This window comes from Hypomesus nipponensis, chromosome 12 (genome assembly GCF_054491055.1).
Source record: "Hypomesus nipponensis isolate SF chromosome 12, ASM5449105v1, whole genome shotgun sequence".
Classification (NCBI taxonomy): domain Eukaryota; kingdom Metazoa; phylum Chordata; class Actinopteri; order Osmeriformes; family Osmeridae; genus Hypomesus; species Hypomesus nipponensis.
Window position 1 is genome coordinate 4005001 of NC_140372.1, and position 25741 is coordinate 4030741.

Genomic DNA, 25741 nt, shown 5'->3' on the forward strand with positions numbered 1-25741 from the left:
CTATTCACAAAGTATGTTTATTCACGTGTGTGTGTGTGTGTGTGGTGAGCAGGGTCCTCCAGCACTGCAGAGTAACCCAGTGTTAGTGGGTCACTCTCAGCCAAAGGGTGTGTTCTCATCGTACTGATGATACAACCACAAGGCCATAGGAGAACCAGGGGAGAATTAATATCTGCGTGCTTGTGTTTTAGATGTGTGTGTGTGTGTGTGTGAGGGTACTGTGTTTGAGGAGTGTGTGAGGGCTACCCTCATTAAACGTCTATTATTTATCATAACACTTGTATCTCTTTTGCCATCTGTCATTTCTCTCTCTCTCTCTCTCTCTCTCTCTCCCTCTCTCTCTTTCTCCCTCTCTCTTTCTTTCTTTCTTTCTCTCTCTCTCCCTCTCTTTCTCTCTCTCTCTCTCTCTCTCTCTCTCTCTCTCTCTCTTTCTCCCTTTCTTTCTATTTCTCTCTTTCTCTTTCTTTCTCTCTCTCTGTCTCTCTCTCCTTCTCTCTGTCTCTGTCGTGCGACCCTAACCCCCACAGACAGGGAGCACCCTCTGCTGTTCTGAGAGGACGCCTGGAAGCAGAGGGGAGAGGAAGAGGAAGAAGGGAGGAAGGAGAGGATATAGGAGGGAGGGAACCTGCTCCTTAATACCTGTCAGAGAGACATTCCCAGTGACATCATGAGTGTTCCGCCCACTGGAACTCCGAGCCCAAATATGGAAGTGAAGGGCTTTTCCCAGGAGATGGCGTTGCTAAGCAATGCCTTGGCAGCCTACACCTTTCTAGCAGGTAAACTAAGCAACAAGTATGGATGAAGGTGGTATTTTATAAGCTCTACGGTTCAACTACTGCTATTTAATTTTGCCTTCTATCCTCATCTTTGCCCCTCTCTCTCTCTCTCTTTCTCTCACCCCTTGCCCTATGTCTCCCCCCATCTCTCTCCTTCTCCCCCCATCCTATCCTCTCTCTACCCCTCATCTCTCTCTCTACCCCCCCAACACCCTCTCTCTACTGGCCCCCCACCATATCTTTGTATCCTCTACCCCACCATCTCTCTCTCTCTCTACCCCCCCACACCCCCCACACCCGCCGGCCCCCAGACCATCCAGAGAGGGCAGCGCTGGTCTTCGTCAGCGGGATGTGTGTGGGGCTCCTCCTCACACTCTGTGCGCTCGTCTTCCAAGTACACTGCCGGACCGACTGTCACTATAGCAGCAGGAGGCGACGTCGCCACGACGACAGTCGCCCTCGTCATCACCGTGGCGACCCCCACTGTCCCATACACCACCCTGCAGTGGCGGAGACTGGCGAGGACAGCCGGTCGGGGGACTTGGATGACCTCACTGCCGATCTGTCGTCACGGAGACGGAGGCAGTCGGAGAGAACGCTGGTGCGCACGAGTGTGTTCACGTCGGCAGAAGGTGAACATACACTCACACACACACACTCCCTGTGGTGACCATGTGTAGTATGCTGAGACATGGTGATGCTCTGCTTCTGTTCATGGTCCTTAAGTATCTTACAACCTAACAGCCATCTCTCTCGCTCACTTCAAACACATCAACACACATAGAAACACACAGGAATGCATCAGCGAGTACACAAGCATCAATGCATCAGTACACACACACACACACAGGAACACATCAACTCACACACGTCACAAGCAAACAAACCAACAGAGATTGGAGCATTTGAAGTCCCTTCTCCCTTGTCTTGTCTTGCTCTGGTCTGCAGAGTTGGAGCGAGCGCAGAGGCTGGAGGACAGAGAGAGGATCCTCCGAGAGATCTGGATCAACGGACAGCCTGACCTGAACACCATCACACACGGCCTCAACCACTACTACTGAGGGACAGCCTGACCTGAACACCATCACACACGGCCTCAACCACTACTACTGAGGGACAGCCTAGGAGTGTGTGGGTTGGGGTGTGTGTGTTTGTGTGTGTTTTTATTATATTTGTGACTTTGTGTGTATGGTTTATATGTGCCTCTTTTTCCCATGATTAAGAGGACACAGCTGCCTTCTTCTCACAGCAGTTACAGTCTCTGGTGTGAGTCAAAAGCGCCCTCCAGAGGCAGGAGGGCCAGCAGGCAGTCTGTGGAAGCCTATGGAGCCGGAAATGAGCCAGAGTTTTGCTGTGTTCGAGATGGGGAGATATTTATGTGATAAATGAGAGAGAGGAGAGAGGGCTGAGGAGAGGGGAGAGGAGAGGGGAGGAGAGGTGAAGGGGTGAGCTGAGGAGAGAGGGCTGAGGAGAGGAGAGAGGGCTGAGGAGAGGATTGAGGAGAGGGCTGAGGACATGATGTAGTATTTACATTAACATGTAGTCATTTAGCAGACGCTCTTATCCAGAGCGACTTACAGTACGTACAGGGACATTACCCCGGGGCAAGTAGGGTGAAGTGCCTTGCCCAAGGACACAACGTCATTTTGCACGGCCGGGAATCAAATCGGCAACCTTCTGATTTATAGCACGATTCCCTAACCGCTCAGCCATCTGACCCCCATATAGTATACTCTACTCTGTGAGGGTGGGGTCACTCACAGGGGTTATGTTTGTTTATGGAGAGACAGGAGTGAGTACCACCTAGAAGAGGCTTCTCATCAAGAGATGTCGACAAACCAAGCTAGACATGGGGCAGTGCCTGCCTCAGACCCCCATTAGAACTGAGCCCCTGTGGAAGGCCTGTATAATTGAAAATGCATCTACTTAATGTGTCTTTTTTTATTGTATCGCTATTTTGTTTCCATTAAACTTGAGGTTTCCTTGCTCTATTAAAGAATGAACCAATCATGTTGACATGGTTGGTCAGTAAAGGGGAATTGTAAATCTCCTTCTTTTCTTTTTCTAACTGTGTAATTCTCTTTCATCTGTTCACCCCCTGTATATAAGTCTTTGGTTCACTCTCACTGTACTATCCACTGCTGCAGAGTTCTGAGGAAAGGACATTTAATGAGCTGACCTAGTTCTTTAACAAGAGACACAGTTTAATGTAAACCATTTGTCACTAACATATTCTGCAAACACATTTTTAAAGATCGACATTTCGTATTATCTCAGCAAAGTAGATTTAAAAGGCAAAACTTGAAAATGTATCAGTTACAATGTTGTTGAGGATGTTTTCTAGTATCATTACAGTATCAACGCTGTGATTTTTATATCCTGCCAGATGAAGTATCAACGCAACATGTCTGACAGGGAAGCAACGCTAATGGCCGCCAGTTATTCAAGTTATTTTGAAGCGCTTATCCAAACACTTTTTTTTTTACACCTGTGTACAGTACCTGTGACGTGGCACTCAGTCATCCTCAAAAACAACTTTGGTCTACCTCCTCCTTCACTAACAGACAACTTGCCCTCGTCGTCCTAGGTTTAGGCTGTGTGGTGTGGGTAAATGTAAATTAAGTCAAATTAATTGTTGGCCAGATTCATTTTAAAACGGCAATAATACCCACATTTCAAGATTCTTGGCAAGATTATTAGCAAGTTGGATATTTTTTGACCACGCTCGTAGGCCTACTCCGTTTTCTCCTGGAGTAAAAAGAGAGGGAACCCAAAAATAGAAGAATCAACAATGGCTTCAGGTAAACTATCTTAATTTCAGTGTTTCAGTCCTAAAAATGTTACCACGAACAGGAAGTGTATCATGTTAGCCAGGGGCGTTCTTAGACCCTTTTTACTGGGGCACGTGCCCCAGTATAAATCTAAAGTTTGAGTTTTAACAATTTACTTCATTAGTCAGTGCATTAAATTAGATTGATAATCCTGGAAAAAAATTACACAGTATCCCAATCAACGCCAGGGGGGTATTCCAGAAAGCAGGTTATGCAACATAACTGGGTAAATTAACCCAACAGCTGATTCACAATGTTGCTACAACGCTGAGTTTCAGCTGGGGAGTTAATTTCCCTGGGTATGTCACATAACCTGCTCTCTGGAATATCCCCCTGGCATCTGACTCAGCACACAAGTCAGAATTGAGGTAGGCTAAGAAAACATGACAACTAAAGATGCTTCTAAATGATAGGCCAACTAATCATCTTATTTTGACTAAAACATGAAAACAATATTACATGAAGTTAAAAAAAACAATATTTGCACTCAAATGAATGCAAAAAAATGTGAGCGCTGGCATTAACTATTTATGTCCCTGCCAAAGCTGATCACGTCCCTTAAAGTAAGGTTAGCCTAGTTGTGCATTGAGCGCAGCAAGCTTGAAAAAAAAAGGGATATGAATTAGGGGCCTGTGCCCCATTTGAGTTTTATGTCTAACAACGCCTCGATGTCAGCGACTGTTAAGGCCAACTTTTTAAGGTTTTTATTGCACCATCTCAGGACGTGTTAAATGTGTATTGGATTAAGAAAACACTGTAGTTTGTCAACAGTTTTATTTACCACCAGAGTAGGATTTACCATAATTCCATCTTTCAGTACATTCAGGGGCGGTGTGTTCATTAGGGCAATATGAGCGACGCACTGCCAAACGGGAAATGGAGGGATTTTTCTAACCATTTCTATCACGGCAACGGCAAATCGTTTTCAGTGTTCCAATCTAGGCGTATGATCTGCCACGAAATGTCCAATCAGGCTAAAGTCGTGCTTCAAATGGTCCCGCCCCTTCTGAAGTCTCTCATAGACTGTCATGTAAAATCGACTTTTTCAAATATCAGAGCTTTCAATACAATCAGAGAATGTCTAAGATGATCCATATATTATCGTTAAACAGGCTCTGACACAATCTCTATGGGTTCCGGTAGGCCTTGCACTTACGAGCTTTCAACTAACCAAAAAGAGCGGGAAGCAGCAGTAGCATCGTCAATCAATTCACATACTACTGTCAAGATGGCTAGCGTTCAGTGCAGCTCAATTGTCTTTTTGTTTTCTTAGTTCCTTGTAGTCGGTGAACCTATCACGATAAATTGGCAACAAAACATTTAGGATCTCTTAGACCAAGTTTAAGTCCTACACCAGGTTTTTTCAAAAAAAAATTGATAAGAACGAAAAACCTGGCTAGCACGCTGCGACGTATACATTGCCGTCTTCTGCGACCCCTGCCCTGAACTCTGCCCCTGTCTACTCTTTCACCCTGAAGGTGGCACGGCAGACAACACTGCCTGGACAGCGACTGGTGTAACAGACATGCACCATCTCTCAGAAAAGATAAAGAAACATGAGCTGCCAAAGACATAACTTATTTTTCTTTTGTAAGCCATTGCTTTCAAGATCAGTCAATAAATGCTTCTGGTATTGACTTAGGCTGTATGCTGCCCCTGCATGTCTTCATGTTGTTGCTGGACATATCTTTTAAATGATGTGTCTTGTTTAGCTATTTTACATTACACAACATTGGATTAATGTAAGTAATGAATAAGTGGAATAATTAATTGTGGACCCATGCAATTATTGCTTATAAAGGTGAGCCTGGATGCTCATTTCTTACAGAGCTTTCCACCTGTAACTTATGTAGCTAGAGGCGAAATCTTTCTGTTGTGTGTTGCTATCTAGTATGGACACAAAAGGGATCACTGTATTAGTTAATAAGCAACAAATTAATATTTATAATTTATAATTATCAGAAAGATTGCCCTCCCTAAGATTTTTTTCAGGAGCCACCACTGAGTACATTTACAACATGAAAAAGCTATAAAAAAATCTATCTCTTTCTCTCTGTTTCTCCTCTCTCCTTCTCACTCTTTGTGTCTCTCTCTACCCAACTCTCTCTGACAGGTGAATCCCTCCATCTCTCAGAGCTGAGGATTGTGCTGCTGGGGGGGAGAGAAGATGGAAAGAGTTCATCAGGAAACACCATCCTGGGCAGAGAGGAGTTTGACCTGAGGACAACTGCTCAGTGTGTGAAGAGACAGGGAGAAGTAGCAGGGAGGCAGGTCACTGTGGTCGACACTCCAGGATGGTGGAGGATTCTCCCTGTAGTGTACACTTCTGAGCTGGTTAAACAGGAGATAGTACACAGTGTTTCTCTGTGTCCTCCAGGACCCCACACTCTCCTCCTGGTTATAGACTTTAATGATGTGTTCACAGAGGAACACAGAAGATCAGTAGAGGGACACCTGCAGCTTCTCACTGAGAGAGTCTGGAGTCACACTGTAGTGCTGTTCACTCATGGGGACTGTCTGGGAGACACGACCATTGAGCAGCACATTGAGACAGAAGGGAAGGCCCTCCAGTGGCTTGTTGAGAAATGTGGGAACAGGTATCATGTCCTCAACAATGAGAACAGGGGTGATGACACTCAGGTCACTGAGCTGCTGGACAAGATAGAGGAGATGGTGGCAGCAAACAGAGGAGGCCATTATGAGATGGACAGAGAGATCCTGGAGAAGATAGAGGAGAGAAGGAGGGCAGAGGAAAAGAGAGCACAACCGATGCTGATGAAGATGCAGCTACAGAGCGACTCTCAGATCACTAATGGGTGAGTTTATTTCAGTGTCCACCCAGAGTCTTGGTGTGATTAATCAAAGTGACACGCAGTATACTGGCTATGCAGAGACAAGGAATAGTATGAGAAAATGCCAGTTCAATTATTGTTGACCAGTATTGTGCAGATATATTTCTTGTAGATTGAAGTAAACAGTTATGAACAGAAAACATTTCTGAAACTCACATTATTGCTGTGTAGTATAGACGCTTCTTCAACACAACCTTTAAACTCATAAAATCATTTTGGAAACACCATCCTGGGGAGTTTGACCTGAGGACAGCTGCTCAGTGTGTGAAGAGACAGGGAGAAGTAGCAGGGAGGCAGGTCACTGTGGTCGACACTCCAGGATGTTGGAGTAATTACCCTGTAGAGAGGACTACTGAGCTGGTTAAACAGGAGATAGTACGCAGTGTGTCTCTGTGTCCTCCAGGACCCCACACTGTCCTCCTGGTCATACAGCTGGATCTCTCATTCAGAGATGAAGAAGCCAATTCTATACAGGGACACCTAGAGCTTCTCAGTGAGAGAGTCTGGAGTCACACTATAGTGCTGTTCACTTGTTGGGACAGTGTGAGAGACACAACCATTGAGCAGCACATTGAGAGAGAGGGGAAGGCCCTCCAGTGGCTTGTTGAGAAATGTGGGAACAGGTATCATGTCCTCAACAATAAGAACAGGGATGATGACACTCAGGTCACTGAGCTGCTGAACAAGATAGATGAGATGGTGGCAGCAAACAGTGGAGATGTTTTTTACCCTGAGATGGATGTCAGTAAAGAAATGAACTGGAGTTCAGAAGAGTATCAGACATCAACACTGCCTCTGACAGGAGCCAGGAGTATAGAAGATGTTCCTCCAAGCAGTTAGTATCTAACTATTTACTTTACTAACAGCAGCTCTGGTACATACATACTTGTTCGTAGAACCAATTCAACACCCATCATTTTTATATTTCATATGTAAAATTTTCAATTCAAAGACATATGTATGTATTACATTTATTTTACAAACAAATGTATCCAAAGCAACATTTAGGGGTATTTGAACCTGTGACTGGTAATAAGCTACGGTGAAATATTTAACCACTGAGCTCCATCTGTCTGTGTGTTAGTCTGTATTGTTCTCTGTCTTTGTCCATGGAGGTCACATGATACATAATACTTGAACTTGTTTAGTTTGTATGTTGTTGTTGTTGTGCAGTGAGTGGAGACAGCAGAGCTGAGACAGACGGTGATTCTGGTTGGATATCTGAGTCTGGATTGAGGCCTGAGAGTAAGTTGCCTGACTGTACCTGTCTGTCTGTCTGTCTACCTAACTACCTGTCAGTCTGTTTATCTGTCTGCCTTACTGTATGTCTGTCTACCTCTTTGTCTGTCTGCCAAACTGTCAGTTTGCCTGTATGTCTGTTGTTGTCAGTCAGTTGAATGTTGTGTAGTGTGGTCCCTGAGTAGGAAGCTAACCAGCCCAGTAGCTGGTCTGACCTGCTGTGTTTCTCTACAGAGAGGAGAGGTGGTAGATCTGATGTCCTGTCTCTGAGGAGCTCTGGCTTTGGCTCCCAGACGTCCAGACCTTCTCACCACAGCTCAGTGATTAAACCACAGAGATCTCCACACACCAGATTAAACCATGAACCTGCGCACAGGGAACCACAAGGACCGGTACGTAGACTAGCAGATTATCTGCTCAGGTACAGTTGTTATTCCAAAGTGACAGGGATGTGAAAAAGTTACATTTTAATGATTTGAATGTCTCTTTTCTTACCAGATCCCAATGTCTGTGATGCCTGAATTCACCTCACAACCTTCAGAGACTTCATACAGGTGATGGTTCACTTCTACGGTATCAGAGGTATTATTCATCTTCTCCTCTGTATTTTTACCATGAAGGACATTATCACTGTTGTCCGGTGTCCCCCAGGCTCCAGTGCCCCCATGCAGGTGTGTTCCAGTGCAGGTTGACAGGTCTGGCCTTTCAGATGAAGGGAGAGGGGGAGGTGCTCTACAGAACTGTCCAATGGGACGAAGGTTTGCTGCTCTCCAGAGGCCGGACCCCTGCAGGACCCCTGTTCAACATCAGCTGTCCTCAGGGCTCTGTCTGTCAGCTGCACCTCCCACACTGTGAGATTCTCTCTGGTGAGTTCCACACCTCTCACAACCCAGTAACACCACGCTTACCCTGCTCAGCTCTGAAATACTGCTGACTGAAACCTGTCTGTCTTACAGGAGAGGGTCTTGACTCCTTGTCTGTGGCTCATGTCAGTGGTGATGATGTGGAGCTTTTGCCTCCCCTGAGGGTGACTGACACACATGTGGTGGTGAACATCACAGACCTGTCCCTGTGGGGTCTGGTGAGATGGTACATACCCTTCCTCACCACCAGGGGGCAGGTGCTGCCCTTCCTCCAACCACTACGCTCCCTGTGCTCTGTTCTCAACCTGGTGGTTCTACCACACAACGTTCCACTCCAAGAGGTAGTCCTTCCAACACACCCAAAACACATCAGTATATGAATCACTATGGTTGCACCACAAGCCCTGAAAAGGGTGAAAGTGGTCAAATAAAGGGTAGAAGTTGCCAAGAGGGTGAAATGCTGACATGTTGAATACATTGTCTTGTTTCAGGTGGGGAGGATGCACAGTTTGAGCTCCTACATAGGTGTATGTTCAGACTGCACACTCTCTCGTGGAGAAGTCTACAGTCTCTGCTGTGATGTGGTGGAGGGAGATATGATCCAACCTAAGGTAAACTCACTCATTATAGTATAATAATGCTGTTGTCTAATGATGTCACTTTAGGTTCAAAACCTTTATATTATCTGAGTTTATTTCATACTAATGTAGTTCCCTTATATATTATTATCTCATTATCCATTGGCCTTGTCTCGTCCAAACCTGACAGATGGATTTGAATGGTTCAGATTTAGCAGTTAACAATGCTCTCATCTGTGTTCCAGCGTGCTCATGTCTACTGGGACTACGGTCCAAACTACCACCCCACCTTCCAGGTGTTTCTGAGTGCCGACACAGAGCAGGTGAGGCTGAGGCTTCTGGAGAGAGCGGGAGAAGGAGAGGAGGTGTGGGCAGCACGTGTTCCTCTAACAGGTACAGGACATCCTCAGGGTCCACATTCAGGCTTCTGTTTCTGCAGTACTTTACTGAGGTGAATGACTGGCAGCAACGTCCACCAACCTGATGCCAGAATCAGTCAGCACAGTACAGCTGAACACATCTGGGTTTCCTCCACACAACCAGGTTCCTCATCGATGGAAAGCAGACAGACTGAGCATGCTCAGAAGGGCTCTGCAGAGGAGCAGCTGCGCTCTGCAAGACTGGCGTTTGTGGAGCGAGTGACGATGCCTGTCCTGGATGAACTGCTGGATGGACTTCTGCAGGAGAGGGTGATCAACGATGCTGAGATGGAGGCAGTAAAGGTGGAGGCAGTGAGGATGGACAGAGCGCGGGCCACCATTGACATGGTCCTGAAGAAAGGATCTCTCTCATGTTTTGTGATGAAAACTATTTTAGCTAAATCTGACCCTGCCTTAAACACAACTCTTGGCTTCAAATAAAACATGCAGAGAACAGTGTCAGAGAACAATTTACCATACTTACAAATGGTATATGTATATATATGGTTGTATAAAATACAATCAATATTTTTTGCTGTGTAAATACAAATAGACTTTCTCATTAAAATCTAAATGGATTTGTTGCTATAATCTTATGAACGTTCCTTTAGATTGTTGCCGATTGAATTTTCTTAAGATTAATGGAAATAGTTTACGTTTTGAACTATTATTTTTCACAATCAGCACAACATGGCACTATAACTAGACAAATTAATCATATATGGGAATATATCATATATGGGAATAAGCTCTTTAAAACAATAATTATTTGGATAAAACTCCAATAAATATAAATGTTGTGAAAAGATGTTCTTTATTTGGGCCACAGCTGTAATTTAAGCTGAAAACAGTGAACTTCCATTTGACGTGGGATCCATCACATGCCCTGACCACAGACAGATCCATCACATGCCCTGACCACAGACAGATCCATCACATGCCCTGACCACAGACACATTCATGTCCAGTACATTTCTCTCTCTCACGCACACACACATATACACACACACACACACGTAGTTTTTTGTATCCTAGTGGGGCTTGACCATTGACTTCCATTCAAAATTGTTTTATCTCTGCTAATCATCTTGTTGTCTAATACTTATAAACCCAGTACCTGAACTGATAGTCATACATTGACAGTATGTACAGCACCAAGCACAAACATACAGTAGTCATGTCTATGTGAAGAGTGTACATAAGGGCCGGGGGCATACAACCCATAACATGGGCGATGGTTTCCAAAATAAGGCTGTACTTTGCTGTATCACTGATCCATGATCAGAGCTGCACCACTAATAGTATGTCCCAAGTGACCTAGTCTTCAATCCCATTTTGAAGTTTAGATGCATGAAAAACATTTTATATTTTTTCTGATCAAAACAAGGCTTCTGCTTCTGCTGTACTTTACTGAAGTTAATGATTTAAATAAAGCTGAATGAAATGTAGATTTGGAATGTGCGATTCCGTGACGGAGGATCTGGGCCCAATCAGACACCGCCTTAGGAGGCTCCACCCCCCTAGGAGGCTCCACCCCCCTAGGAGGCTCCACCCCCCTAGGAGGCTCCACCCCCTCAGACCCTAATGCCCGTTCACCTGGAGGTTGGGGGGGGGGGGGGGGGGCGTGCCTGTGGGAGAGCCAGAGATGGGGGTAATACATGAAGGAAAACAATTTTTTTTATTTAGATAAACACTAGTTCTGCAGTACAAAAAAAGTTGTTTAAAAAACAAACGTGTTTCATTATTTAGACACAACAAAAACCACATTTCAAATAGTGTGCGTTTCATAATTGCATTGGCACTCAGGTACAATTACCAACAAAACATTTAGTGAATAGAGCTAGTCAAAAACCCATTTAACATAAAACATATTTTGATATGTTTTTCTAACAGGCACAGTGTGCGGATGCTTGGGGTTTTAGAGAATCCCCCCTCTGGTGGTAGAGAAGCGTTACTGCAGGACTGGTCTCTGGCTGAGGGCAGCTTCACATGTGCTGAGGGTGGTTCTGAAGGCAGGTGATGAACTCCTGCACCGCTCTGCCCTCAAAGCAGATCTGATACACAGCTGCAAACAGCGGGTACCTGAGAGGCAGACACACACGGCACCAAGTTGTAAACGTAGGCATTGACGTACCGCTTTGATGTTGCAGCGGTTAATAAACCACATTGTTTTGGCTCGTGAAAAGGACAGAGGCCAGTGTTGGCTAATGCTAGTGTTAACTGTTAATGCTAGTGTTAATGCTAATGTTCATGCTAAGGCTAATGTTCATGCTAAGGCTAATGGTCATACTAATGCTAACGCCTCTTTAAAGAGAGGGAGATATCGGACTTACTGTTTCACCATGTCTCTTTTCATCAGAATCTTGTACACCTCAGCAGAGGTTTGTGGACCTTGTAGCTTCTGACCGTTGAGCATCTCTACCTCCAGCTCCTCAATAGACTGCAGACACACACACACACACATTTTAATATTCCACAGAGGTGTAGGTGACTTGTGGGTCTGACCCTGGAGGACTTGGCCTGGTGGGTACAGACCCTGGAGGACTTGGCCTGGTGGGTACTGACCCTGGAGGACTTGGCCTGGTGGGTACTGACCTTGGAGGACTTGGCCTGGTGGCACTGACCCTGGAGGACTTGGCCTGGTGGGACTGACCTTGGAGGACTTGGCCTGGTGGGTACTGACCTTGGAGGACTTGGCGAAGGCCTCGGCCACCTTGCGGTTGCGTCCCCCGTAGCAGGTGGTGATGAGGTCGGCCACGCCGCAGCTCTCCAGGAAGGTGACGGAGCTGACCTGGCCCTTCAGGGGAGGAGTCAAGGAGTTATGATGTGTTCCTGGTAATCAATCAGTATAGATCACATTTCAGTCTTGCTATTTGTCCATATAGTCCATCTTATCGTTCATTCATATATAGTATATGTGTGTGTTTGTGTTCCTGCTGTAACCTAAATTGGATCCTGAGTTTGAAAGGCATTTCTTCCAGACCTTGCAGAAGAGCTTGGAGAAGGACACCATCTCCATGAGGCCCAGACGGATGACGGCAGCCTTGGTGTTGTCCCCGAAGCCCAGACCGTCACAGAAACCTGCTCCCACGGCAACGATGTTCTGGGCCAGACAGACGGGAAGACGTGAGCATGCACACCATACCCCAGCAGCGTTAACTCACAGCTAATACTGTTCACCAAGCACCTGGGTGAGGTCAAACAGTGTTTGTGTTTGCTTGAAATCTTTATAGATCTGACAGTTCATGTGTTCATTTAGTGGACTCTTTAGGATAGGAATTAGGATACATTTTGGTTAAAAACGTTTTGGCCTAAATTTGTTTGAATTCATTGTTTACATGAAGGGAGACTGGTGAATGTTCTTCTGTGGTTTTGTTTGATTGATCGATAGTTTTATGGTTTTTTGACAAATGCAAATAATATATGCAGACCCTGACTGTGCACTTCTGATCCTTGACTCTCGGTTGTATGTCACTGTTTGGATGTAACTGTTCCATGTGGAGGGCTGTAACTGTCATGTGGAGGGCTCCATGTGGAGGGCTGTAACTGCTCATGTGGAGGGCTGTAACTGCTCATGTGGAGGGCTGTAACTGTTTATGTGGAGGGCTGTAACTGTTCATGTGGAGGGCTGTAACTGTTTATGTGGAGGGCTGTAACTGTTCATGTGGAGGGCTGTAACTGTTCCATGTGGAGGGCTGTAACTGTTCATGTGGAGGGCTGTAACTGTTCATGTGGAGGGCTGTAACTGTTCATGTGGAGGGCTGTAACTGTTCCATGTGGAGGGCTGTAACTGTTCATGTGGAGGGCTGTAACTGTTCATGTGGAGGGCTGTAACTGTTCATGTGGAGGGCTGTAACTGCTCATGTGGAGGGCTGTAACTGTCATGTGGAGGGCTGTACCTTCAGAGCTCCACACAGCTCCACCGTGTCACTCTCCTGCACCACGGTGATCCTGAAGTTTGGTGTCTGGAGCAGCTCTTTAAACACCTGGCCGTTTGGCTCGTTCTTCGCCCCTGTTTCAGTAAAGATTTGAACGTGTAACTGAAGTTTCCGGGGCGAGTAGAGAGACTGTGATTTGTACAACCTCAACAAAAACCTTTAAAAAGAAATGGTGGTGTTTGACGTTAAAAGCAGAACGAGGACCTTACCAATGGTGGTCTCACAGAACTTCTCGTCTGCAACCTCGCTGGCGATGTTGGCCCCCATCAACACGCTGACTTCTATCTCCAGTTTCTCTCTGATGATGTCAGAGATCAGCTTCAGACCCTTCGGACCCTCGTCGATACCCTGGACGAGGAACAGAGAGGAAGATCATGTTTTTCCCCCTTTCTCCTCCCTCCTTGTTTCTCTCTCTGCAGAATTTGTGCGGTGACTGACAGCAAAGTTTAGGCCACATTTTCTTAACACTTTGAAACTGTTTTTAGAGCCTGTGATCAGATCATACAGGATTCCTCTGAGTTACTCAACAGAGGCGTCCGTATCTTACACAGATAGCAAGACGGCAAAGTCAGAGCGCCAAGAGACATGATAGTGTTTTCCTACCTAAAAGATCAAGATCTATACCAAGCTGCTCTTACTTTGATGAGGGAGATCCCGATGGTCCCCTCTATGATGTGTGGTTTCATCTGATCACAGAGCTTCCCGATGAACTGGTGAGGGATGACAAACACCAGCACACTGGCTCCTTTCACCGCCTCGGTCACCTCGGGAACTGCAACCTGAGGGGGGCCGAGACATCAGCTTTGATTACATTGACGGGTGATCTTCTGGATGTGGACCTACCATTCATATGAAAGAAATCATGTCAAATGTAAGCTATCTCGCCTCTCCTAAGGAGATAAGTATTTCACGATGTGAACACATGGCACTGTGCCAGGTAATGACAGTCCTTAATGTGTTCAAGGCCCTTAATGATGAGGAATAAAGGTCAAGGTTCACTCCGCTTATCAATAGCTGATTTATCAAAATCCCTGACAGACCTAAGTGGAATTGCACTATTCACACCGAAAGGATTGGATCTTTGATCGTTTCCCTGCACAAAAGTACTCCTTACCACATTTTTGGGCAGTTTGTGACCTGGTAGATATTTGACATTCTCGTGTTCCGTATTAATGATCTCGCTCAACTTTTTGCCATTGATAACTTCTTCATAAACCCACATGTTTACAATTGGATCAAAGCGGTTGGATCCTTTAACATTGTGTCCAATGATTTTGGCTATGGCAGAGCCCCTGAAAAAGAGAAACAGTCAGGTTTCAACCTCACACGAGACTATATTGGCACCTAGCCAAATCGATCAACCAAAATGTATAAATGTCAATTTATGCTAACATTATTAAGTCCTTACTTTTCATTAGTAGGCTACAGTACTTTGTATTTGAAAATAAGCCATGTAATTGTCACAGTTAAACACATAATTCGTGTAGGCAAAACAAATCCATACCAGTTTCCCGACCCAACGATGCATACTTTCTTTGCAGGCATTTCTTGGATAGTCTGGTTGTCTGTAAAACTCCTGATAAAAGAGTAGCGTACTTTCAGCAGGTCGTAATAGTTTGATTGTCAACTTCCTCATACGCCCAGAATCCTTTAACTAAACAAGAATGCTCCACCCTGTGATTTGATTAGCTCTCACTGCTGCTATGCCAGCTTTTCCTTTCTTCTTCATAGCTGTAGAGTAACAAGGGTGCGTCTGGCAAACTAGGTATGTACGCTTGTCATGACAAGCATTTTCATCCATTGAAATTTGAGCATTTTGCCGAGAATTCATCAACGACATATTGACTGTGAGTCGAATGCTGCAGCTAGGAACTTTATTTTCTCAACCTCAGAAATAGTAGATATATAGTTTAAAGCTTCAAACGAGAAGCAAATGGACTTGCAATGTGTCATCATGAGACTAACACAATCGTAAAAGTTAAGCACAGTAGATATAGAAAGTTGGGGACTTTTATTTTGAAGTCAACTGTTTATGCCACTTTGACAGCTCTCGCGGATTGATCACGTGTTTCAGTGACAGATTGTACTGTAAACAATTATTTGCGTGTTTATTCGAATATACTGTAATGAAATTATTAATCCGTCAATTAGATAGTCTATCTAGATAGCTAATCTATTTACATAGCTATCTAAATGTCTGCGTTGCGTAATCGGTGTTAAAAAAAACATGTATAGGGAATGGCACTGAAAGCAAGGCCTGTAAATAGGCTAACTCTAGCTAGCTGGCTACCTACTTGAACAAATCTGTTGAAAAGATTGCGGAGCTAGCTATCTTCCTCCTAGCTAGTCTCGAGGTTTGTAGCTGGCTAGTTTGTTAGATATTAGCTAAAGTTACTAGTATTATCCTGGCACTTAAGCTAAGCTGGTAGATAGCTGGTACCCTGGCAGACGGACAGTGTTTGAGCGAGCTAGCCATGACTATGCAAGGAGAAACAACGGCATTACGAATCTCCGACAGTGAAGGCAAGCTTGATGTCCTTACTCAGAACAGGACTCCGAGTTCTGGGAGGGCTAGTTCGAAAGGCTGGCAGTACAGGTATGGTGACATCTGTCTGGCTATGCTATGCTAACTAGCATAGTATGATGCTTGCCAGGGTTTACTGGACAGTTGCCGAGAGTGGACTAGATGCACCGCTGTGTGAAAATGTCCTATTACAGACACCATTCCCACCATGTCATGTGTAGAAGCATAGTGTGAGCACAGTCCAAATGAATAGGGATGCGACAGCGTGCAGTCCAACTATCTAGCACAATAGCTAATACTACCCGGCTATGGCTAACTGCTAACTGACGAGCTGCTAGATTTAGTTAGCCAACAAACAAGTCACATTTTTTATGAAATTGAACTTTGGTCTATCTTGTAGACTACTTGCACAACCAGTAAAGCAAGTAGTGCAAGTCTCTCTGTGCGGCTAGACACTAGGTCAGATGTTTTATACTAGAAAGCTAGTTTGCCAATTCCAGTTGATGTCATTAACCGTTTATAAGTAAACACTTACCCTGATCGGTCTTGATTTTATATAGTGACCACATGGAAAACATCGATGGCTACTTGATGAAATACACCAATCTGGTTACAGGATGGCAATACAGGTGAGTGGCTGGATCGCACAAAACGGATTATTCTATTTGTACCCAATATTATGTCATTGAAATGAGCCACACTTGGCGTCAACAATAAATCGCTTTATTAGTGTTAATTTGCCTCTTACAGGTTCTTTGTGTTGAACAATGAGGCTGGGTTACTGGAGTACTTTGTCAATGAACAGTCCAGGCCCCAGAAGCCTCGCGGGACTCTCCCCCTGGCCGGGGCCGTCATATCCCCGAGCGATGAGGACTCCCACACCTTCACCGTCAACGCCATCAGTGGAGAACAGTACAAACTCAGGGGTTGGTAGATACCCGCAGTCTTATCTCACGCTCTCCATTTGAGCTAAAAAGTACCTTGGTTGTAATCACAACTTGCTCCAACTTCAGTTCATAGCCGTAAACAAACTTTTTTTCTTTTTGCTTGATCTGCTGTAAAAAAAAAAGAAAAAGGGAAAAAAAGAAGCTCAATAAGCATTATCTCAGTGTTGGACTAATGGACAATGGAGTGGTTTGGCGATGGAACATCTCATCCATTGTGTATTGATTCGGAATGTTTTCTAATTATCTTCTGTTGTCAAGTTAATCATTCTCAGGGATCAATGCATTTTAATGTGTAATGAGGTTCCCTGGTATGTGTGTGTCTCAGCCACAGACGCCAAAGAGCGACAACACTGGGTGAGCAGACTGCAGATCTGCACACAGCACCACACAGAGGCCATGGGGAAGGTGAGACCAGAGCTCTCTCTCTCTCTCTCTCTCTCTCTCTCTCTCTCTCTCTCTCTCTCTCTCTCTCTCTCTCTCTCTCTCTCACTCCCTATCACTCGCTTCCTCTGTTGCTCCCTCTCTTCTCTCTCCCATCTGTGGCTTGCTCTATCTCTCTCTCTCTCTCTTTCACTGTCTTCCTATCCCCTTTCACTCTTACTCCCTCTTGTTCTCACTAACACTCACTACAGTCACTTCACTTAATTGTCATGTAGACACACTATCTTGAATAGAGCATGTACATCACTTCCTGTTTCGTGTCCTTTATCTGACTCAGCACTGTGTCCTGGGTCTTCCTGTTCACAGATTACATTTTGTTGATCATAGCGTTTAGTTTCCACTGTTAGTTTCTTTGGCTTTGATGTCCTAATATCATTCACAGATTCTAATCTGAACATACCCAAAGCTAATATTAAACATTATATATACATAAACTGTTGTGGGGGGTAAATACATAAAAATACAAATAAACCCCCCTCAAATGTTCTTTGTGGCTATGCTCAGAGAACATGTGTATCATCACTTTAATCTCTTTTTTTTTTCTTCTTCTCCCATGTTGTTGGTGTGCTCAGAGCAACCCTCCTCCCAAGTCCCGCAGCTACTCCACGGTGTCCCAGGGAAGCGGGAGCTCCCCTCTGTCTCAGCGCCGGCCCAGTCATAACGCCGCCTCCGTCTTCAGCATATCCCAGCTCCACAAGGGCTCCTCTCTCTACTCCAGCAGGAGGTCGCTGCTGCCTGACCACCTGATGGACGCCAGGGAGGTGAGACAGGGAGGCCAGGGAGGTGAGACAGGGAGGTGAGACAGGGAGGTGAGACAGGGAGGTGAGACAGGGAGGCCAGGGAGGTGAGACAGGGAGGCCAGGGAGGTGAGACAGGGAGGCCAGGGAGGTGAGACAGGGAGGTGAGACAGGGAGGTGGGACAGGGAGGTGGGACAGGGAGGTGAGACAGGGAGGTGAGACAGGGAGGTGAGACAGGGAGGTGAGACAGGGAGGTGGGACAGGGAGGTGAGACAGGGAGGTGGGACAGGGAGGTGGGACAGGGAGGTGAGACAGGGAGGTGAGACAGGGAGGTGAGACAGGGAGGTGAGACAGGGAGGTGAGACAGGGAGGTGAGACATGGATGCCAGGGAGGTGAGACAGTGAGGTGAGACAAGGACGCAGCCTCTGTCTTGGGTTACCCTGTAAAGCCAACAGGAAGTGTAAACCAGATAGGGTCTAATCCCCTGTAGCACAAGTGTGTTTGCTTCTGTGTCTCATCGTGGCTTGTGATTGGAGGATGGGCCGGCAGGGGTTAGCGTCCAAAAAGTTACTACCACGTTTTTCTCTTTCTTTTTTTTTTTTTTTTTCTCATGTATTTTTCTTGCATGTTCCCCATAGCAACAACCATTAAACAACAACCACACCTGGGCTGTCCAACTCTGGTCCTGGAGAGCCACTGTACCGGCCTGTAGTCACTCATTCCAACCATAGTCTGGCACACCTCACTCTAATAATAGGGTGACAAGCTGAATCATGTTTCTTCCAGCTTGCATTGGCGTGGAAACCAACAGGACAGTTTACCTCCAGGAGTGTAGGGTTGGACAGCCCTAATCTAGACTAGCCTCATTTAATGAAAGGAATGAAACCACAGACACAATCATAATTATAACAGTGTTCGTTATAGCAGACACTTTTAAATAGAGCACGATACAGGGCGATTTGAACCTGTTATCTTTTTACCTGCAGTGAAATGCTCCACCGCTGAGCTGCACCCATCTTAACTGTCCACAATCCATCTCCACATACCTAGCACCAGTTGTAATCTGTCCCCTGGCCCTCCCCACTCCTCCCCAGATGATGGTGCAGGCCCAGGGGCAGCACAGGGACCTGATCCAGGGCATCGAGGGCCTGCCCCCAGCCCCGGGACCCCCCCTGTCTCCCCTGGACCAGGACCTGCTCATGCTGAAGGCCACCTCCATGGCCACCATGAACTGCCTCAACGACTGTCTGCACATCCTGCAGCTGCAGCAGGTGGCCCGGCAGGCCAGCTGTCTGGGAGGTCAGTCCAGACCAGGGGAGCTGTGAGGGTGTGACTGTGAGTGAGTGACTGTGAGTGAGAGTGTGACTGTGAGTGAGTGACTGTGAGTGAGAGTGTGACTGTGAGTGAGTGAGTGACTGTGAGTGAGTGACTGTGAGTGAGGGTGTGTGTGTGTGTGTGTGTCCTTGTTTGATTGAGTCTGTGAGTGTGTGTGTGTGTGTGTGTCCTTGCCTGATTGAGTCTGTGTGTGTGTGTCCTTGCTTGATTGAGTGTGTGTGTGTCCTTGCTTGATTGAGTGTGTTTGTGTTCCAGGAGGGGGTGGGTGTTCATGCCTTCACCCTCACTGCTCAGTGCATGTTGGATCTGATGTTGACAGAGGAGGGAGTGTGGAGCTGCAGGGACAACATGGCTTCACCTGCTTTGTTGTTTGAGCCTCTCCTCCTAGTTTTACTATCTAACGGTCATCTGATACTGACCCTGTTTCTGGCAATACTGAGAAAGAAGGATATTAGTTTTCAAAGACGGCGTGTGTGTGTGTGTGTCCGTCCTGTTCCAGACACAAATCATTAGCTGTGCTGTCGAAGCTCTGGTCTCCCAGCAGGACAGCCTGTCTAAATGCACGGCTCGACGGTGGTGGAATTATTCTCCATAATTGATGAGGAGCAGTGCCTATTCTTACAGGCTGTCTCCAAGGTAACCTGATCATAAACAGAGAAACTGGATTAAATGTTGATTGGCCATCTCCACGGTTACCCATGAGATCAGATGAAAGGATCACCGATTGAGAGATTGGGGCCTGTGCCTGATTTGTAAAACCAGTGTCCCGGTTGAAATGTGGCAAACAAGTTTGTTGACAGTTTCATAGTGCTAGAGAGGTTCCGGGGTCTTATCCTAGTGTGACATACAAGCTCTTGTTATTCACCATGTATATTTCATGACCCCAAGCAGGGGACGGAACGTCGGGACACCCAATCAGACGAAGCTGTCAAGTACCTCAAGTCAGGTTAATTAGTATAGTCCCCGCCCTTTTTCCGTGGTGATTAGTAATCAGGAGGGAAGCCAAAAGGGCTTATCCAATAGGAGGTCGGGGACGTTTCCTTTTGGGGCGGGGCCTAACGTATCCTGATACTCTGTCGGTGGCCGGGGTCAGGTGGCTCTCCACGGCTCAGTGGGTGACCAGTCCCTCCCCTCGGCTTGGTGGCTGTGCCCGGCCGTGTGTGTGTGTGGATGCTCTGGGTCTGTGCTGCCGTGGTCTGGGGCTAGGGAGCCAGCGTGTGGGCACCATGAGCAGCTGTGAGCCTGTCTCCTCCTCCTCCGCAGGCCCCACCATCGAGTGGCTGGAGCCCCAGCTGCCTGAGCTGCTGAACAACGGAGGCGGCCTGGCGGGGTTCCCCCCCGGGGACCAGGCGGACCTGGAGGGCAGCCGCCTGGACCTCACCAGCACCGAGTCCTGCAGCTTCTCTGGGGTAAGACTGGGGGCGGGGGGGGGGACACTGGTCCTGCTGCAGGGAGACTGACACTGTGTGTGTGTGTGTGTGTGTGGTATGTGCCTGTACTCAACCAAGTCAACTCCACCCATGTTCAATAAATGCATTTTTCCTCAAACAAACATGAGAAACTTTCCTCCAGGATCTACCCTTCATAATGAGTGCTGTGAATATGATGTTCCTGCCTTCATGGGTGTGTACTCCTCACGTCTGTGTGTGTGTGCTCACACTACTCTTTTGTCCGTGCGTGCGCGCGCGTGTGTGTGTGTGTGTGTGTGCGCGAGCAGCAGGAGGACATAGACGAGGAGGAGGAGGCGGAGGACTCGTTCTCTGACAAGGAGGAGGACCTGGGGGTGGTGGAGGAGGAGCGCAGTGTCATCCTACACCTGCTGTCACAGCTCAAACTGGGCATGGACCTTACACGGGTGGGTCCAGTCCCCCCCCCCCCCCCCCCCCCCACACACACACACACAGATACACAGATACACACACACACACAGTCTTAGATGGGAGGCTCAAGTGGACAAAGACACTATATAGTAAGGCAGGCCTCAGGCCAAGGTGAATGGTGATTATAGCACAGCAGAGGGGTGAATAATATCTCCAGTTACTGTAACCGCTATTCTATCTCTCTGTGTGTGTGTCTAGGTGGTTCTTCCCACCTTCATCCTGGAGAAGCGCTCTCTGCTGGAGATGTACGCCGACTTCATGTCCCACCCGGACATTTTCGTGGCAGTCACCGACGGCAACAGCCCCGAGGAGCGCATGGTTCGCTTCGTGGAGTATTACCTCACATCCTTCCACGAGGGCCGCAAGGGAGCCATCGCCAAGAAGCCCTACAACCCCATCATCGGGGAGACCTTCCACTGCTCCTGGAGGGTGCCCAGGACCAGGGAGGCCCAGCAGGAAAGCCCCCCCGCCCAAGGCTGCCCGCCCGCCCAGGACTGCCCGACCGCCCGGGGAAGCCCCATCCAGGGCTGCCCCCCAGACTTCTACCAGGTGCGCTTCACGGCCGAGCAGGTGTCCCATCACCCTCCGGTGTCGGGCTTCTACGCCGAGTGTCAGGAGAGGAGGATGTGCGTCAACACGCACGTGTGGACCAAGAGCAAGTTCATGGGCATGTCCATCGGGGTCACCATGATAGGAGAAGGTACGCTACACGCTCACCATGATGCCCATCCAGACTCCCTAGTTCTGCTCCGTCATGTCAGTTGGGCTTTTCTATTGAGGGGTTTCTGACCAGAGTGTGTGTGTGTGTGTGTGTGTCTCCAGGCTGCCTGCACCTGCTGGAGCACGACGAGGAGTACGTGTTCACCCTGCCGTGTGCCTATGCCCGCTCCATCCTCACCGTGCCCTGGGTGGAGCTGGGGGGAAAGGTCAACGTCACCTGCCCCAAGACGGGCTACTCGGCCATCATCACCTTCCAGACCAAGCCCTTCTATGGAGGCAAGCTGCACAAGTGAGTGTCCCCTTCTGCAGGCCTGCGGGTTGCTGTTCCCAGCTGCTTGCATGCTTTGTAACAGGTCACATGTTCTGTAACATGCTCTGTAACAGGTCACATGTTCTGTAACAGGTCACATGCTCTGTAACCAGTAACATGCTCTGTAACAGGTCACATGTTGTGGAACCAGTAACATGCTCTGTAACAGGTCACATGTTCTGTAACCAGTAACATGCTCTGTAACAGGTCACATGTTCTGTAACCAGTAACATGCTCTGTAACAGGTCACATGTTGTGGAACCAGTAACATGCTGTGTAACAGGTCACCTGTTCTGTAACCAGTAACATGCTCTGTAACAGGTCACATGTTCTGTAACCAGTAACATGCTCTGTAACAGGTCACCTGTTCTGTAACCTGTAACAGGGGAGGGAGGGTCCTCTAGTCTTGTGGCCTGACATTGTCTACTTGTCTGGTTTCCAGTCAGTTTACGGTTTCGTCCTTAATGGCGACGTGTGTGTGTGTGCGTGCATGTAGGGTGACTGCGGAGGTGAAGCACAACACCACCAACGCGGTGGTGTGCCGTGTGCAGGGAGAGTGGAACGGAGTCCTGGAGTTCTCCTACGGCAACGGTGACACGCGCGTGGTGGACGTCACCCGGCTGCCCGTCACCAAGAAGCGGGTCCGGCCCACTGACAAGCAAGGACCAAACGAATCAAGGTCCGCTCTGAGAAAAAAGAAAAGATGTCTGTGAAAAGGCATGCCCTGTGTGTGCGTTTCTCCCCACTGCAAAATCACCCCTCATCGTGTGTGTGTGTGTGTGTGTGTGTGTATGTGGGAGTATAGGGAGTCAGATGGCTGTACAGGAGTCAGGCTATTAATCAGAAGGTTGCCGGTTCGATTACCGGCCGAGCCCACAACGTTGTGTCCTTGGGCAAGGCACTTCACCCTACTTGCTTCAGGGAGAATGTCCCTGTACTTACTGTAAGTCGCTCTGGATAAGAGCGTCTGCTAAATGACTAAATGTAAATGTGTGTGTGCGTGTGTGTGTGTGTGTGTGTGTGTGCCAGGCGGCTGTGGCAGCATGTGACAGAAGCTCTGCGTCAGAAGGACATAGACAAGGCCACGGAACACAAGCGCCTGCTGGAGGAGAGGCAGAGGACGGAGGAGAGGCACCGCGGAGAGACAGAGACCGCCTGGAGGACCAGATACTTTGACAGCGAGGTGCGTAGCTCGCTGGCCCTGGGGGGGCTTGTTTTGTGGCTTAGGGCAGCATGGGCGATGAGATGCTGTAAACTGTTCTGAAAGCTAAATCTAATGGGAAAATCTATTTTTATATAATAATATTATATAATAGTTTTTCCTTGTCTTCCTTGAGAGTTTAGGTTGGTTGAGGTGGCATTTCTATGGGCGTATGTGAAGCCTTCTGTAACATGCTTGCGTGTAAAAGGGGCTATACAAATACATTTGATTTGACTTTACACAACCTCAATCTGTCTACTTTGAAGTTAATGTACGTTTATTTATTTTTTCTTTGAGATCACAGTCAATCCCTTTTTAAAGAATCTCAAGATGCCAGGCTCAGTGTGTGTCATGTGACGTGTCATGTGACCTATTGGCTAATGTTTATGACTCATCTCTCTTTGGCAGGGTGAAGGTTGGGTGTATCACAAACCACTGTGGAAAAACACAGCCCTCAAATCTTAGTCCCAGCAGCCAGGCGGATAATCCGACGGATGGAACCACGCCCGCCGCCCCCTTCCCGGGGTGTGTGTGTGTGTGCGCGCGTGTGTGTGTGTGCGCACGTGTGTGTGTGTGTGTGCGTATTTGCTGGTTGGCGTTCTGTAGTGGTTAAGACAAAGAATGACCTCCACGTCCAGGCACCTAAGTGAAGTGGAGACGATACCAGACAGCCGTGATATCTCTTTCTCTCTCGCACACACGCACACGCGTGCACACCAAGCGATGGGGTTCTGGAGGTGCACCCTTTTGTACCCTGAATCACCTTTTGTATAGTCAACCATACCAATGAGGGCATATTCCTGTACAGATTCAAGTATCTACACAGCCTTAACATTGTCAGATGAGTGAAACTGGTGTTGGCTTCTACTAAAGTCATGAAAGGGAGATTTTTGGGGTGGAGAGGGGGGGTTATTTACAGTTTATTTACCTCGTTCCAAGTATGTCACTGTTATAGAAGGGAGTTTAGGCCAGACGTTCTCTGGGAAACCTGTGCTATCGGCAGGGGGAAGCCTGGTGTAGCCACATTCCCTTATTTGGTGATATCTCAGCTTGCTGTGAGCATGTTGAGACACGGAATTATGCTAAAAACGTTTGTTTTTCGACCACGTGCAGTGTGTGTTCTCGTGGGTGTGGATGTGTGTAGGGCAATTGCGTGACGTCTACGGAATGAGTTTGGCCATAGTGGCATGCTGCATACAAGTCAACTGATCTTATGTTCTTTAAATATTCCCCAGAAAGTTACTGCAGTTATTGTCTGTGATGTTTGTGATTTGTGCACAAGAACAAATGAATGTCCTTCTGGCGGATTTGGATACTTGCTCTGAATTGACCTCCAGCTGATAGAAACACACATATGCATGGACAAGGCATTTCTGTTTACCTTGTACTCTGCAAGAAGCTGTTGTCAGCATTCACATTTGTTATCATTATGATTAAAAGCTTTTAACCAAAATAAGCTGTGTTTCCCCCCCCCCCTTTGATGCATAGATTTTTTTTTTTCTTGTGCAAATTTGTATTGGCTGATGGACTTGTTTGGATTTAGAAAAAGGAAAACAATCGTTTTTTTTTTTTTGTCTATCCAGTCTACCGAAATGTATTCATAGCTTGCATCTAGGGTTTATAATACATACATAATCAACCAGAATGAGGAACAGCGAGAACAGACTCTTTATTCAATCAATGTTTCAGTCAATGTTTATCTTTTGCATTGATGAGCGATCCTCCACGATGTGGTGCCTTACTAAGCAGTATCCACCTGTTTGTCTTCCGGTGTCAATATTACTCCGCGTTCCCAAATCACAGCTAACAGTCTTAATTATTCCATTGTTGTATCCTTTTCACACGCATCCTGTATATAAATCATGTGAATGATGCCAGGCAAGTACATGTTTTTTTGGGGGGGTATTTATGTTAGGCTACTCTTTTGAAGAGAGAGAAAGATAGGTTTGTGTGTTTTGATGTGTGGAAACAGAACCCCAAATGCTAGTTCATCATATCCTGTTGACTTGGTCATCTCATTGTTTTGCTGACCTGTGAAATGCACTGATGTTGAAGGTAACACGACACTTGTAGTCTTATATATGTGTGATGATAATGAACGATAAAATAAATTGCCTATCGATTATGTATTATTTTGTCTGTCGAAAG

At 46.9% G+C, this 25741-nt stretch overlaps 4 protein-coding genes across 6 annotated transcripts; 3 read left to right on the forward strand and 1 right to left on the reverse strand.

Moving 5' to 3' along the window:
- Positions 1-667: 667 nt before the first annotated feature.
- eva1ab (eva-1 homolog A, regulator of programmed cell death b) lies at positions 668-1837 on the forward strand. The gene is made up of 3 exons (XM_084667964.1): positions 668-776; positions 1088-1408; positions 1725-1837. Exons 1-3 carry the CDS (start codon positions 668-670, stop codon positions 1835-1837), a joined length of 543 nt encoding a protein of 180 aa, XP_084524090.1.
- Positions 1838-6304: 4467 nt separating this feature from the next.
- LOC146260723 (uncharacterized) lies at positions 6305-10196 on the forward strand. The gene is made up of 9 exons (XM_084667962.1): positions 6305-6423; positions 7633-7704; positions 7933-8090; positions 8197-8252; positions 8350-8564; positions 8655-8902; positions 9053-9172; positions 9385-9532; positions 9683-10196. Exons 1-9 carry the CDS (start codon positions 6420-6422, stop codon positions 9997-9999), a joined length of 1338 nt encoding a protein of 445 aa, XP_084524088.1. The 5' UTR covers positions 6305-6419; the 3' UTR covers positions 10000-10196.
- Positions 10197-10353: 157 nt separating this feature from the next.
- LOC146260724 (glycerol-3-phosphate dehydrogenase [NAD(+)], cytoplasmic-like) lies at positions 10354-16658 on the reverse strand. Of its 2 annotated transcripts, XM_084667509.1 has the most exons (10): positions 16556-16658; positions 15001-15072; positions 14611-14788; positions 14135-14275; positions 13706-13844; positions 13458-13570; positions 12542-12661; positions 12242-12355; positions 11892-11998; positions 10354-11640 (listed from the first exon to the last, which is right to left on the reverse strand). In XM_084667509.1, exons 2-10 carry the CDS (start codon positions 15039-15041, stop codon positions 11544-11546), a joined length of 1050 nt encoding a protein of 349 aa, XP_084523635.1. In that variant the 5' UTR covers positions 15042-15072; positions 16556-16658; the 3' UTR covers positions 10354-11543. The 2 variants fall into 2 exon arrangements, with proteins under 2 accessions (XP_084523635.1, XP_084523634.1); XM_084667508.1 differs by lacking the exon at positions 16556-16658 and having other exon boundaries at positions 15001-15348.
- LOC146260725 (oxysterol-binding protein-related protein 11-like) lies at positions 15549-25722 on the forward strand. 2 transcript variants are annotated; one of them, XM_084667504.1, is made up of 13 exons: positions 15549-16092; positions 16581-16649; positions 16771-16946; positions 17293-17372; positions 17981-18169; positions 19242-19446; positions 20746-20891; positions 21200-21337; positions 21561-22062; positions 22185-22371; positions 22889-23071; positions 23422-23575; positions 24002-25722. In XM_084667504.1, the coding sequence occupies exons 1-13, from the start codon at positions 15971-15973 to the stop codon at positions 24056-24058; spliced, it is 2208 nt and encodes a 735-aa protein (XP_084523630.1). In that variant the 5' UTR covers positions 15549-15970; the 3' UTR covers positions 24059-25722. The 2 variants fall into 2 exon arrangements, with proteins under 2 accessions (XP_084523630.1, XP_084523631.1); XM_084667505.1 differs by lacking the exon at positions 22889-23071.
- Positions 25723-25741: the final 19 nt, after the last annotated feature.